At 46.7% G+C, this 13,666-nt stretch overlaps 1 protein-coding gene across 1 annotated transcript; it reads left to right on the top strand.

Annotated features, from left to right (window-relative positions):
* Positions 1-7,107: 7,107 nt before the first annotated feature.
* Positions 7,108-8,176, top strand: LOC116514077. Its single transcript, XM_032225511.1, has one exon. The coding sequence runs from the start codon at positions 7,108-7,110 to the stop codon at positions 8,143-8,145; it is 1,038 nt and encodes a 345-aa protein (XP_032081402.1). The 3' UTR covers positions 8,146-8,176.
* Positions 8,177-13,666: the final 5,490 nt, after the last annotated feature.

Raw genomic sequence — 13,666 nt, 5'->3', positions numbered from 1 at the left:
CTACAGCCGCATTCGCCTCTTTAAGGAAGTGCCTGTGGAGCCAAAATGACGTGACGATTGCGACCAAGATGAGGATATTTAATGCTTCCATCCGCACAATCTTACTGTACGGCTCGGAATCGTGGACTTTACTTAAAAGCAACCTGAACCTATTAGAACGATTCCAGCTAAGATGCCTGCGCAACATTCTGCACATAACTCTACAGGACCGATGGAAAAACGAAACGGTATTGCAGCTGTGTAAAAACCAAACTACAATCGAACTTTACCTAAGAAGACAACGACTTAGATGGTTTGGACACGTTTGCTGTATGGACAATAGCCAATTACCTTACCGATCGATTAACTCGCTGCGACCAGATGGGTGGAAAATCGCACGAAATGCCCCAAAGAAAACATGGATATCCCAAGTGGCTCACGATCTTCAACCACTCCATTTCTCGATAACCGATGCCCAACAAGCCGCCCTAAATCGGAATCAATGGCGTGCTGTAATCTGTGACGTCCTGCCCCTGGCCTTCACAATGCAACGGTCATTGCCTTATGGACGTTGACATTTACGAAGATTAAGTCCAAGTCCAAATATATTTCTAACCTTCCCTTCTCCTATCCAATTATTATTTATCATAGCAACTCAACATTATAAACATTATTATCATTATCAATTATTATTCAACCATACCTATTACAAATGAATTTAACTAGGTTTAGCTAATTTTAAATTATACTCCTCCATCTATCAGCCTGTGTCTCTCCAGTAACAGAACAGCCTTAAATCTGTTGCCATTCGTGGGTCTAGTTCTCCAAACATCTTTATGAGCAAGCCCATACGAAGAAATCTTTGCACCTTTTTGCTTATGGTGCCTCTCATATAATGCTGCCACCCTCTTTTTATTTCCTTTATCAGCTTGTCTTTAATTCTCAGTGGTGTTATCAAATGCTTTGCAGATGGTATTTCATAAAGTATGAATTCTTTAATGCTTCTCACTCCTCCTGCGCCCTATCTTTCAAAGTAAATCTTCTGTGTGGCTGCTCCCTCTTCAGACATTCCATCTTTTTCTCCCTCAGAGGTAAACCAGTTGCCCCGAATATCAGCAAATTGAGAATCTTTATCTCTGACATCCTTAGTTTGTATTTGAAGAACATTCAAACGTCCAACATTCTCATTTTTTTTCCTCGTATTTTGATGCTAGAAACACCAGATAATCCAATTTTCTCTCAATTCTATCGTGTGGCAGATAATTTCTGTAGTGCCGAAAAAATCATTTGAATAGAGGCTTGAATAGACACCATATTTGTACACAGTTAGTATTTTTTCTTGAGAGCTCTGAGGTATTTGCAAATAAAAACAAGCTGGGAACTGACTTCCGGGGGGGCGGAGCCTGTCGCCAAGGAGGGCTCAACCGAGCTCTCTCAGAGATCTGGTCTGTATATCTAAATAAGATCATAGATATTACCCCTTTTTGGCTATAAAGGGGCAGGGAGTAGCTCTGTGGTTAGGGTCTATTCGTAATTCACAGCCTTTCTCTTTTTTTTTGGCTGTGGATAGAGATTAGATCCAGCGTGAGCGGAGCTTTTATCTCCAGCCAGTTCTTCTCAGCTGCCTTTTTTTGCAGCCCTAGACAGGCGATCCCCCCCCAGGACAAAGCAAAGTTGTTTGAAGCTAGGATTAATACGGGCGGGTCCCACTCCTGTGAGATTTATGCTTTTATTACTATCTTAAATACCAGCACCATTTGTCTTAGAGGCTTCTTTGTTTAAACGGACTTCAAAATGGCGATTTCTCTCCGTTGGTGACTGATAGGGGATGTACGTAGCCGGTTTTACCTTCCTGCAGACCGCTCCTTAACAAAATAACTTTTTTTGTTTTTTTTGGAAACAGAGGGGAGCAAAAGCGCTGTTTATTTGTTTATTTATAATGGCACCCAGGTCAAAATCGAAGCGTCTCTCTACAAATGTGCCTAAAGAATCTGTGAATGAGCTTAAAGAATTTACACTGGAATCGCAGCCCTTGTCTCCTACGCCCTCTACTGGAGAATTCTTAACACAGGAATTTTTTTTTCAAATGTTTAATGATTTTAAACAAGAAATTAAGGAATTTGTATTGGAGCTATATGGTGATTTAAAGTCTAAAATTGACCAAATGAAGGCGAATACGTTTGCAGCCATGTCTGCCCTGTCAGATTATACCGCTGAAATAGAGAATAAATTGGAAAGTTTGGAGGAGACTAATTCTAATTTGACTACTAATATTCAAATATTACAACAAAAAATTAGAGACACCCAAGAACAGCTTGTTATGATAAACTTTAATAAGAAGGCATTCGCAATAAGAGTCAGAGGATTCCGCGAAAAGGAGCGAGAGAATCTGAAACAGACCTTTGTTGAAGCCCTCAGCCATGCGGTGGGAAGCCCAGGACTTAACTTTGATTGGCAGATTCGGAAAATCTATCGCCAGAATTCGTTGGTAGCGGAACAGCGACAGCTCCCGAGGGACATAATCATATATTTCTCCACAAAAGAATCCAGAAACGCGATCATGCAAAAATTTTACAATAATAGATTGAGAGTTGATGGCCAGGACTTGACTGTCTTCAAAGAAATACCTTTCCAGATGTTAAAGGCAAGAAGGGACTATACCTTTTTAACTAAAGAGCTTAGAAATCATCAGATTCAATATAAATGGGAGGCCCCAGCCGGCATTACGGTCACATTTGAGAATCAAAGACTTCATCTCAATTCTGTTTCGGAGGCTCGAGATTTCTATTACAAGACTTTGAAGGCGGGACTTCCTGATTCACTTGGAAAAGAGGAGAGACAAGCCGAAGGAGAAGGCAAGCAACAGACCACATGGCTGCAAGATGGAGGGGGTAGCTCCCCCTCCCTCGGAGAAGCAGAAAAGCGGAGTTTGAGGATTTAGACATTCTAAAATATTCACCAAAGTTGTGGATTGAATGGGGGTTTGCGACCTCTCTCCGGCAGAAAAAGCGGAATGTATTGGTGGGGTGATACTGAATGTATATATGTAAAATGCATGCAGAATGATTTACGTTGTTTACATTTTGTTAGAAGGGAAAGTTTGAAGAGATTATTTTAAAATAGAAGGTAAACTGATTCTTGTTGAAACTATTATTTGAATATGTGGAATGATCTATGCTATTTAATTTTTATTAGAAGGGAAAGCTTGGTGAAATTATTTTGAGCTAGATTTTAAACTAATGTTTGTATAAATTTGATAGTGGCAAATATTAGAGAAGCAAGGGATGAGGGTAAAATGCATGCGGAATGATTTACGTATATTGGTGGGGTGATACTGAATGTATATATGTAAAATGAATGCAGAATGATTTATGTTGTTTAAATTCTGTTAGAAGGGAAAGCTGGATGACATAATTTTAAAACGGAAGGTAAACTGATTCTTGTTGAAAGTATTATTTGAATATGTGGAATGATCTATGCTATTTAATTTTTATTAGAAGGGAAAGCTTGGTGAAATTATTTTGAGCTAAATTTTAAACTAATGTCTGCATAAATTTGATAGTGGTAAATATCAGAGAAGCAAGGGATGAGGGCAAAATGCATGCGGAATGATTTACGTTGTTTAAATCCTATTAGAAGGGAAAGCTGGTCGGGATCATTTCAAGATAGAATGCAAACTGATTTTTGTGTAAAGTAATACTTGATCCACGCTGCTTAAACTTTACTAAGAAGGGAAAGTTTGGTCAGATTATTTTGAATTATTGTTTGAAATTAAGGTTAAGAAAGGGAAAGTTTGATTATTCTTCTATAAAGTAATATTTGAATATGTGGAATGATCCACGCTGCTTAAATTTTACTAGAAGGGATTATTTTTGAGTTAGATTGTATATTGATGTCTATACAAATTTGGATAAATGTTTATCTGAATACAAGGTTAAGGAAGAGGAATGGGAGAGTCTACAGGAGGTCGGGGTAAATAACGAAGCAAGAGACGAGAATAAAATATAGATAGAATGACTTACACTATTTAAGCATATATAAAGATGGGGGGCTGAGCTTAACACAAAGAGTTTCTTTTTTTTTTTCCTTTTTTGGTTTTTCTTTTTCCTTTAATATATTGCTTTTATTTTTAATCCATACGAACATAAGATACTTTAGATAGAAGGCAGTGCCAGGTGTGGGCCCTGGGAAGTCGGGAGGAGTAGGGATGGGGATTTATGGGGGGTGGGTGGGTGGGTGTTAACATAGTCTCAATAAGAACAAGAATGCACTTATATACGGTTATTCTTTTTTTTTCCTTTTCTTTTCTCTTTTCTTTCTTTAAATTTTTTTTTCTTTGGTTTATTTTACTTTTTATTAGATTATAATAAACAACACTTGAATAAAGGAATACACCAAGGAGGGAGGTAGAGGGAAAGAGGAGGGAGGAGTAAGGAAGGAGTAAGGGGAATGTAAGGAGGGCGTGTTGGGAGTAAGGGGAGAAGGAAGGTTTGAGGGGAAAGGGAAGTAGGAGGGGAGCGTTAGAGGGAGGAAAGGAAAGTTGGAGGGGGTAGATGGGGTGTATGGAGGATGGAAGTGTCAGGTGGGGTTGTGAATGATGAGTTGTGTTTTCTTTTTTATTTTTTTTTAATTTTTTTTTATTTTTTTTTATTTTTTTTTCTTATAGCAAATACCCTGTATATAAGTGATTGTAAAATGGAATGTGAAAATGAATAAAATATATTTAAAAAAAAAAAACAAGCTGGGAACTGTGCAATCTTATCAGATCTTAGACCAATACAGCCAAGCAATAAAAGTGTCAAGTTGTAAGCAGCCAAATTACAGTGAATTGGTTTACAGCCCGCTTGCAGAGGATCAGAGGAGATGTTGGAGTAATCTATCCTTTGTCCGTGTGAATAGCATTTAAAACATTTAAAAAGTAGGATAACCACCGTCCATAAACCAATAAGGAGATCAAAATCGCCGCTAGATTCTTCTGTACTTTAATTTAAATTAGCTTGAATTTTTAGGCGGACTGTCTTTCTCTGAGTAATAAAATCATCTTACCAGCTGGAAACACTTTCGCCATTCTTTGGGGCTATCTGCAGTTTCAGTTAGCCTTATGGCTAATCCGGAAGTCACTGGCAAAGGAGGTTAATTTCCACATCCCAAGAGACTTTGCGAACGTCTCTGGGGCCACTGGATCTCCTCCTACCTTTCACTGTCTCTCCGGGACAGCTTGGGTCCAAAAAGGGACCGTCCAAATGCTTCGGAATAGAGGAATTTCAGGAGTAGCCTGAAAATCCATCTTCTCACTGCTAAGCCCTGCCTTCTTCCGACAGGTCCTCGTTTAGGGACAGAAGGAAGCAGCAGGGGTTCCGCAAGCCTTTCCGAGGGGGCTATTCCAACAAGCCCTTCAGGAAATCCAAGTGACCTTCACAGGGCTCCCCCCATAGGCGGCTGCCTCCAGCTCTATGCCGCCCAGTGGGAGGAAACCATGACGGACAGTTGGGTCAGGAACACGGTTCGCCACGGGCTGACCCTGGAGTTCCTGTCCTTTCCCCCAAGAACCTTCCTCCGTTGCCCCGTCCCCAGGTCCACCCACAAGCTCCAACTGCTGAGGGCGGAGATAGGCCACCTCCTGGAAATAGCGGCCATAGAGGAGGTCCCCAGGGGTCAAGAAGGCAGGGAGTTCTATTCTATCCTTTTCCAGGCCCCCAAGTCATCGGGGGGTGAGGGCGATTCTGGACCTCAAGTGCTTCAAAATGCAGTCCCTCCAGACCATCCTGAGCTGCATCAGACCGGGCAATCTGCTGACTTCGATCGACCTGAAAGAAGCGTACCTGCATGTTCCGATCCTCATCCACTCGTCATCCAGGGGGCAAGCCCACAGAGACCTGACCACCACCATCAAGGTCCTGCAGCTTCATGGGTTCTCCGTCAACCTGGCCAAGAGCCACCTGACCCCGACCTGCAGGATCCAGCACCTCAGGATCATTATCGACTCTGAGGCCTGTCAAGTCTTCTTCACCCAGGAGCAAGTCGACAGCATCTGGACCCTGGTGAGAAGCATCCACTCGACTGGGTCTGCATCGGTCCTCTCTCTCTCGCAACTTATGGGGAAGCTGATGTTTTGCATCTTGGTGGTCCCGTGGGCGCAGTTACACACGCGAGAACTGCAATGGTTCCTGCTCCCTCTCCAGAGGAAGAAGGCCAGCAACTCCAGGCGGGTGATACGGGTCTCCCCGAAGGTCCTCCGCTCCCTCCGTTGGTGGCTGTCGGATGCCATCCTCAAGGGCAGTCACTTCAGGGAACCGGAGCGGCTGATAATCACCACAGATGCCAGCCTCTTCGGCTGGGGCGCTCACCTAGGGACCTCGGTGGTCCAGGGCAGGTGGTCACAGGCGGAGTTCGCCCACAACATCAACTGGCTGCAGCTCAGGGCTGTGAAACTCGCCCTGCGCCACTTCCTCGACCAGGTCAGGGGCTGCGATGTACTGATCCTGATGGACAACATCGCCGCCAAGGCCTACATCAACCACCAAGGCGGCACGCGGTCCCTGGCCCTGTTGTCAGAAGCCAAGGCTCTGGGTCGCTGGACGGAGAGACATCTGGCGTCAATTCGAACAGACCACATCTCCGGCGTGGACAACGTGATGGTGGACTGGCTCAGCAGGACCACCATCCAGAACTCGGAATGGCAGCTGCACCCAAGACTGTTCTACCAGTTGTCCCAGAGGTTCGGCCACCCGGTGGTCGACTTGTTTGCCTCGCCAGCCAACGCCCACCTTCCCAGATACTTCACCCGGTTCCACTGCCCCGGGGCGGAGGGCACAGATGCTCTAAGATCCCGCTGGCCTCCGGGTCGACTGTACGCCTTCCCCCCTCTTCCTCTAATTCTGCACATCATCCGGAAGATTCTGGAGGAGGGGGCGGAGGTGCTTTTGGTAGCTCCTCACTGGCCGAGGAGGACTTGGTTCGCCGACCTGGTCAGTCTGTCGGTGTCCCGGCCGTGGCACATACCTCAGGAGCAAATTTCCCTCAGCCAGGGGGCCATCCAACATCCGGAGCCCCAGTGGCTGCAGCTGGCCGTCTGGCACTTGAAGGGGCCTCCTGAGGCTTCATCGCTATTCCGACAGAGTCATCCAGATGATTCAGGCCTCTAGACGACCTTCCACCATCAGAATCTACGAGGCAACTTGGTCGGCCTTCTCCCGTTGGTGCCTCAACCATCACCTTGAGGCATCCTCCGCAACCATTCCGCAAGTCCTTGAATTCCTACAGGACGGTTTGGACAAGGGGCTGGCGCCAAACACTCTCCGCAGACAGGTGGCGGCTCTGAGCACCATTCTGTCTTCTGACACTCAGTTACTGATTTCCCGGCATCCTCAGGTAAAAGGGTTCCTGAAGGGGGAATCCAACTTGTGTCCGCCTCCCATCCATAGGTACCCTACCTGGGACTTGACTGTCGTTCTGCAGGCGCTTACCGTGCCACCATTCGAACCTTTGCGGATGGTGGGCCTACGCCACCTGACTCTAAAGGCTGCCTTTCTGGTCACCATCACCTCAGCCCGCAGGATATCGGAGTTGGCCGCCTTATCCATTAGAGGTGACCTTTGTATTTTCCACCCCGATAGGGTCATCTTAAGATTGGATCCGGCCTTCATCCCGAAGATTAACACCGTCTTCCACAGGGCGCAGGAGATGATACTCCCGGACTTTTGTCCTCAACCCAGGCACCAGAGAGAAGTGACATGGCACAAGCTAGACGTGCGGAGGGCGGTGCGCATCTACATCAAAAGGACTGCTCCCTTCCGTAAGTCGGAAGCCTTATTTGTGTCTTTCCAGCCGGCTTCCATGGGGAAGAAAGTCACGTCCTCTACCATCGGACGCTGGCTTAGAGTGAGCATCAAGATGTCTTATGAGACTCAGGCCAGACCGATTCCTTCGCGTATCACAGCACACTCTACGAGGAGCGCAGCGACCTCGGCCGCCTGGGCTACTCAAGCACCGATTGAAGAAATCTGCTGTGCTGCGATGTGGTCTGGCCCATTTCCGTTCATCCGTAACTATAGACTTGACACTTTCGCCTCCGCTGAGCCGTCCTTTGGGAGGAGAGTTCTACAGAGGGTCGTGGCAAGCAATGTGGCCCCGGACATTTCTTCTTCCCTCCCGACTTCGACATAGCTTTGGCATGTCCCGTGCTTGGACACTCCAAGCAGCGCCTAGGAGAAAGACCATTGGCTTACCTGAATGGTCGTTCTCTCGGCGCTGCGGAGTGTCCAAACCCACCCTTCAGGTGGGGCCACGAGGTGTGTTGTTAGCACCTTCATGTCTTGGACTTGGACTCTGACTAGTTCGGTCATGGACTATTGATCTCCTTCATTTTTTGAAACTGAGCCTCTGAGGCAACCAAGAGGCAGAGCTACAATCAAAATTAAACTCAGTTCCTTGGGCAGCAAGCTGAAGTTAACCCGTGCTTGGACACTCCGCAGCGCCGAGAGAACGACCATTCAGGTAAGCCAATGGTCTTTTTCATATTTAATAACATTTTAGATGAGAGATTAGAAAACATGACTGAAAAGTTAAAACGTTTATTATCAGATCTGCAGTTTACTAGAAAAAGAGGGAGGAAAAAACAATCTAGTCAAGATATGGGTGGATCTTAACAAGCCAGAAGAATGGGCCGAAACCAGAACAATGAACTTTGCAGGGAGCAAAGCAAAATCCTTTATTTCAATAAGAAGTCTCAAAGGCATGATGGGAAGACCATATTGGAAAACAGTACATGTAAAAAGGGTTTGCTTGTCTTGGTCAGTCACAAGGTGAACATGAGTCTATAGTGTGCAAAAAACTGCAAAAAAAAAAAAAAGCCAACACATATGCATCAAGAGAAATGACATTCCAGATGCCACATTTTAGAAATAACACTGTAGAGCTCGTTCAAAAGAGAGCAACCAAGATGATAATGGACAGGAAAGAAAACAAAAGAATGGTTGGTGGTATTGGAAAGGAGAAAGATGCAGGGAAATGTGATAATTGTTTTCAAGAATCTGAAGTGTTCTTGTGTAGAACACAGGTGTGGCCCTCCCTTAGGAGAGGGCGGAAGACACCTTTGGACTATCATAAGCTTAGTACAGTTTTTGTGAGCCTGCGCAATTTTTAATTTTTTTACTTTTAATATGGTATGCTGAGTGCATGGGATTGCCTGGGATGATATGAATGATCTCACTTTTATTACTATCATTGCTGTAATTTTGTGTTTTCATTATTCTGTGAGGACTGTTTGAGTGAGAGCTTGGGTATGACTGATTCGGAGGACCTGCCGGGGTATGCGGGGGTCACCGGGGTGGTTGGGGGGACTACAACCACGGGAGAGGGTCGGAGCATTGCGGTCATAACAATGAGAGGCAGATATGGCGGGGACTTTAGGGCTGGCCATTATCGGGGAAGGAGGGCTCGCTACATCACAGAGATCCCTCCTTCCGGCCCTATGAGTCCCACTCCAAGGTCAGATGGCGCGAGTAATCGGGACCCTGGTCTCAGGCTGCTGTCGCTAAATGCCAGGTCTGTTGTTCACAAGGCTCCCCTCGTCCGGGACTTAATTTTAGACGAGAGGGCAGACCTGGCATGTATTACTGAGACATGGCTGGGCACGGAGGGAGGAGTCTCCCTCGTAGAAATGTGCCCAGACGGATTTCAGGTGCTTCATCAGCCGAGAGCCCAGGGAAGGGGTGGCGGTGTGCCTATTGTTGCCCGGGAGTCTTTAGCACCTCGTAGGATCCCTGCTCCGGAGCTTGTCGGGTGTGAGTCCCTACTGGTGAAGCTGGACCTCAAGGGTCAAGTGGGTCTGCTGCTAACGTACCTGCCTCCCAACTGCGTTGCAGCAGCCCTCCCCTCGCTCCTCGAGTCGGTAGCCGAGCTAGCAATTGAGTTCCCTAGGCTTATGGTTCTGGGGGACTTCAATTTGCCTTCGCTCGGCGAACACTCTGATGGAGCGCAGGAGTTCATGGCCTCCATGACAGCCATGGGCTTGACCCAAGTAATTCGAGGCCCAACCCACTCAGCGGGTCACACACTCGACCTCGTATTCCTCTCGGAGCAGTGGATTTGTGATCTTGGTCTGAGGGGTAACGAGATCATACCCCTGTTGTGGTCAGACCACTGCCTACTGAGGCTAGACTTCCGGAGGCCAAACCCCCACCGTGGGGAGGAGGAACCGACCACGTGGTTCCGCCCCAGGTGACTTATGGACCCTTTAAGGTTCCAGACGGAGCTTGGGGTTATTCCCGATACTCTCGCCCACAGTTCGGCGGAGACCCTTGTTGCTGCCTGGCACTCGGCAGCATCAGAGTCTCTTGACCGGATTGCGCCACTACGGCCCCTCCGGGCCGGCAGATCCCGGAGGCCCCCTTGGTTTACCAAGGAGCTCCGGGAGATGAAGCGCCGGAGGAGACGCCTAGAGCACTTGTGGAGGTCCGATAGGTCCGAATCGAACCGAGCACTTCTGACAGCATGCACCAAGGAATACATCAGGGCATTAAGGACAACTAAAAAAACACACATTGCCACCTTGGTTGCGTCCGCCGAGTCCCGCCCAGCCGCCCTGTTTAGGATAACCCGCTCCCTCCTAAATAGGAGGGAGGCGGGGGACCCCTTACAGGGTAAGGCTGAGGAGTATGTCCAGTTCTTGGCGGACAAAGTTGCTCGGTTTCGGTCGGACCTGGACTCCACTCCCGCAGATCCAGCCGAGACACAAGGGAATAGCTTGGCAGACCATCTCTGGGTTGAGTTTCAGGATGTTGCCTCCGGGGATGTGGACAAGGCTATGCGAGCTGTGAGCACCTCCACCTGTATACTGGACCCGTGTCCCTCCTGGCTGGTTGCCAACAGCAGTGAGGTGACACGAGGCTGGATCCACGCGGTTGCTACTGCTTCCCTTCGGGAGGGGCACTTCCCCGCCGCACTTAAAGCGGCGGTGGTGAGATCCCTCCTCAAGAAACCATCCTTGGATCCAGCCGTTCTTAATAACTATCATCCAGTCTCCAACCTTCCCTTTGTTGGGAAGGTTGTTGAGAAGGTGGTGGCCTTCCAGCTTCAGCGTACCTTGGAGGAAGCTAACTATCTTGACCCCTTCCAGTCCGGCTTCAGGCCCGGTTACAGCACAGAAACTGCTTTGGTCGCATTGACCGATGATCTCTGGAGAGCCAGAGATGGAGGCCATGCGTCCATCCTGGTTCTCCTTGACCTCTCAGCGGCTTTCGATACCATCGACCATGGTATCCTTCTGCGACGACTGCGGGAGGTGGGAGTGGGAGGCACTGTTCTGCGGTGGTTTTCCTCCTACCTCTCGGACAGGTCGCAGTCGGTGTTGGTGGGGGGGCAGAGATCGTCCCCGAGGCCCCTAACTTATGGGGTGCCGCAGGGTTCGGTCTTATCCCCCCTACTATTCAACATATACATGAAACCGCTGGGCGAGATCATTCGGAGGCACGGGATAAAATGCCATCAATACGCGGACGATACACAGCTGTATCTGTCCGCCCCGTGCCAACTCAATGAAGCGGTGGACGTGATGAACCGGGGTCTTGAGGCCGTTAAGGACTGGATGAGAGCTAACAAACTGGTACTCAACCCAGACAAGACCGAGTGGCTGTTGTGTTTCCCTCCCAACAATTTGGCCAACGTTCCATCAATCAGGCTGGGGGGTCAAAATTTATACCCCTCAGACAGGGTTCGCAACTTGGGAGTCCTCCTGGACCCACAGCTGACTTTTGACCACCATTTGTCAGCTGTGACCAGGGGGGCATTTGCCCAGGTTCGCCTGGTACGCCAGTTGCGGCCCTACCTGAACCGGGAGGCTCTCACAACAGTCACTCGAGCCCTTGTGATCTCTAGGCTGGAATACTGCAATGTGCTCTACATGGGGCTGCCCTTGAAGAGCATCCGGCGACTTCAGCTAGTCCAGAATGCAGCCGCGCGAGTGATTGTGGGCGCACTGCGGTTCGCCCACATAACACCGATCCTCCGTGAGCTGTGCTGGCTACCTGTTGATCTCCGGGTGCGCTTCAAGGTGCTACTCACCATTCATAAAGCCCTTCATGGTAGTGGATCTGACTATTTGAGAGACCGCCTTCTGCCAATTACCTCCCTTCGTCCCATCAGATCGCATAGAGTAGGCCTCCTCCGAATTCCATCTGCCAGTCAGTGCCGACAGGCGACTACGCGGAGGAGAGCCTTCTCGGTGGCAGCTCCGACGCTTTGGAACGATCTCCCCGTGGAGATTCGCACCCTCACCACTGTCCAGACCTTCCGCACAGCCCTCAAGATCTGGCTATCCCGTCAGGCCTGGGGATAAGATCCTAATCTCGCCCCGCCCGAATGCCGAATGAATGTTGTGTTTTATTGGTTATTTTCCTTTATTCACATTTCTTTTGTGTCCTGTCTTACACTCCCCTCCTATGAAATGTAAGCCGCCCTGAGTCCCCTTAGGGAAAAGGGCGGCCTATAAATGTCAATAAAATGATAAAAATGATTTAAAAAAATGATAAATGAGTTGTCCCAGAAGACAGGACAAGAAATAATGAATTTAAATAACAAGAAAGTAGGTTTTGGGTGGGCATCAAGACAAAAGCTGTAACTGTAAAAGTTGTTAAACAGTGCAATAGACTATCTCTAGCTGGTGAATCTTTTGGGAAGGAGGTCTTTGATAAAAGGCTTGTCTGTCAGCAATGTAGTCACCAAGGATCCCTGTACTGTATCAGAATTGGGCAGGATGACTTAAAAGAAATTCAGTTTTTACATTCTGTGATTCTGGAATTTAATATTTCTTCAGAGCACTAGATGGCACCTGTGCTGCATTTTTAAAGAAAAAAAAAATCCCTCTTCTTACCTCAACTTCTGATAGTCACAGTTTTTCTGTACCTGTGTTTGTGGGTGGGGGTTTTTTTGGAGGGGGGTGTAGATCTATGGATGTGGTTTTTAATGTATTCCTTCAGTACATTAATTTTTAAAAAATAACAATAGTGGAAACTAGCAGATTTGGAAGGAAGATATAATATATCTCGTATCCCTATCATCATAGTACTTTCAGATATTTGTTTCTAAAACACTGATAGTGATAATGCAGAGAATCTACTGAATGCGTTGCAATAAAAGTTGTTTAACTAATAGAAAAAAGAAATTGTGCATAGTATAAATAGTAACTCTCTAATAAGTTGTTGAGCTCAGAAAACCAAATTGACTATTTGTAAAATTCTTGAGCTAAATATTGTGGTCCAGCCATACAAACAATTCAAATTCAGGGTTCACTTTTCTGATGGATAAGCAGATATCACCAGTCCATCCATGTCATATGACAATGCAGTGCATTCATGCTTTGCACTAAGTCAGAAAGTAGGTTTGGTTCTGACTTAATATGATCTGTCCATTCTGGCTAAAGGTTTAATCAATTGTCACTTTAAATTGCCAATTTGAAAAAGAACCCACCCACCCCCAAAAAAATTCTGGGACATCAAATGAAAACCATAATAAAATTAAGTAATTATAAATGTGATATGATTAAAATATGCATTTTACAAATACTAAAGCAAAACTGGACAAATTGATTAATGACGTACTACTAGCTGGAACTAGGCACATTTTGTAATATTTAAATTCAGCCAATAGCTTGCCAAAAATCTAAAGTGGTTGCTAATTTTTTCACAAA

The sequence above is a fragment of the Thamnophis elegans genome, chromosome 10 (genome assembly GCF_009769535.1).
Source record: "Thamnophis elegans isolate rThaEle1 chromosome 10, rThaEle1.pri, whole genome shotgun sequence".
Lineage (NCBI taxonomy): Eukaryota > Metazoa > Chordata > Lepidosauria > Squamata > Colubridae > Thamnophis > Thamnophis elegans.
The sequence above is the reverse complement of the archived record's forward strand: the minus strand, read 5'-3'. Positions and strand labels throughout refer to the sequence as shown.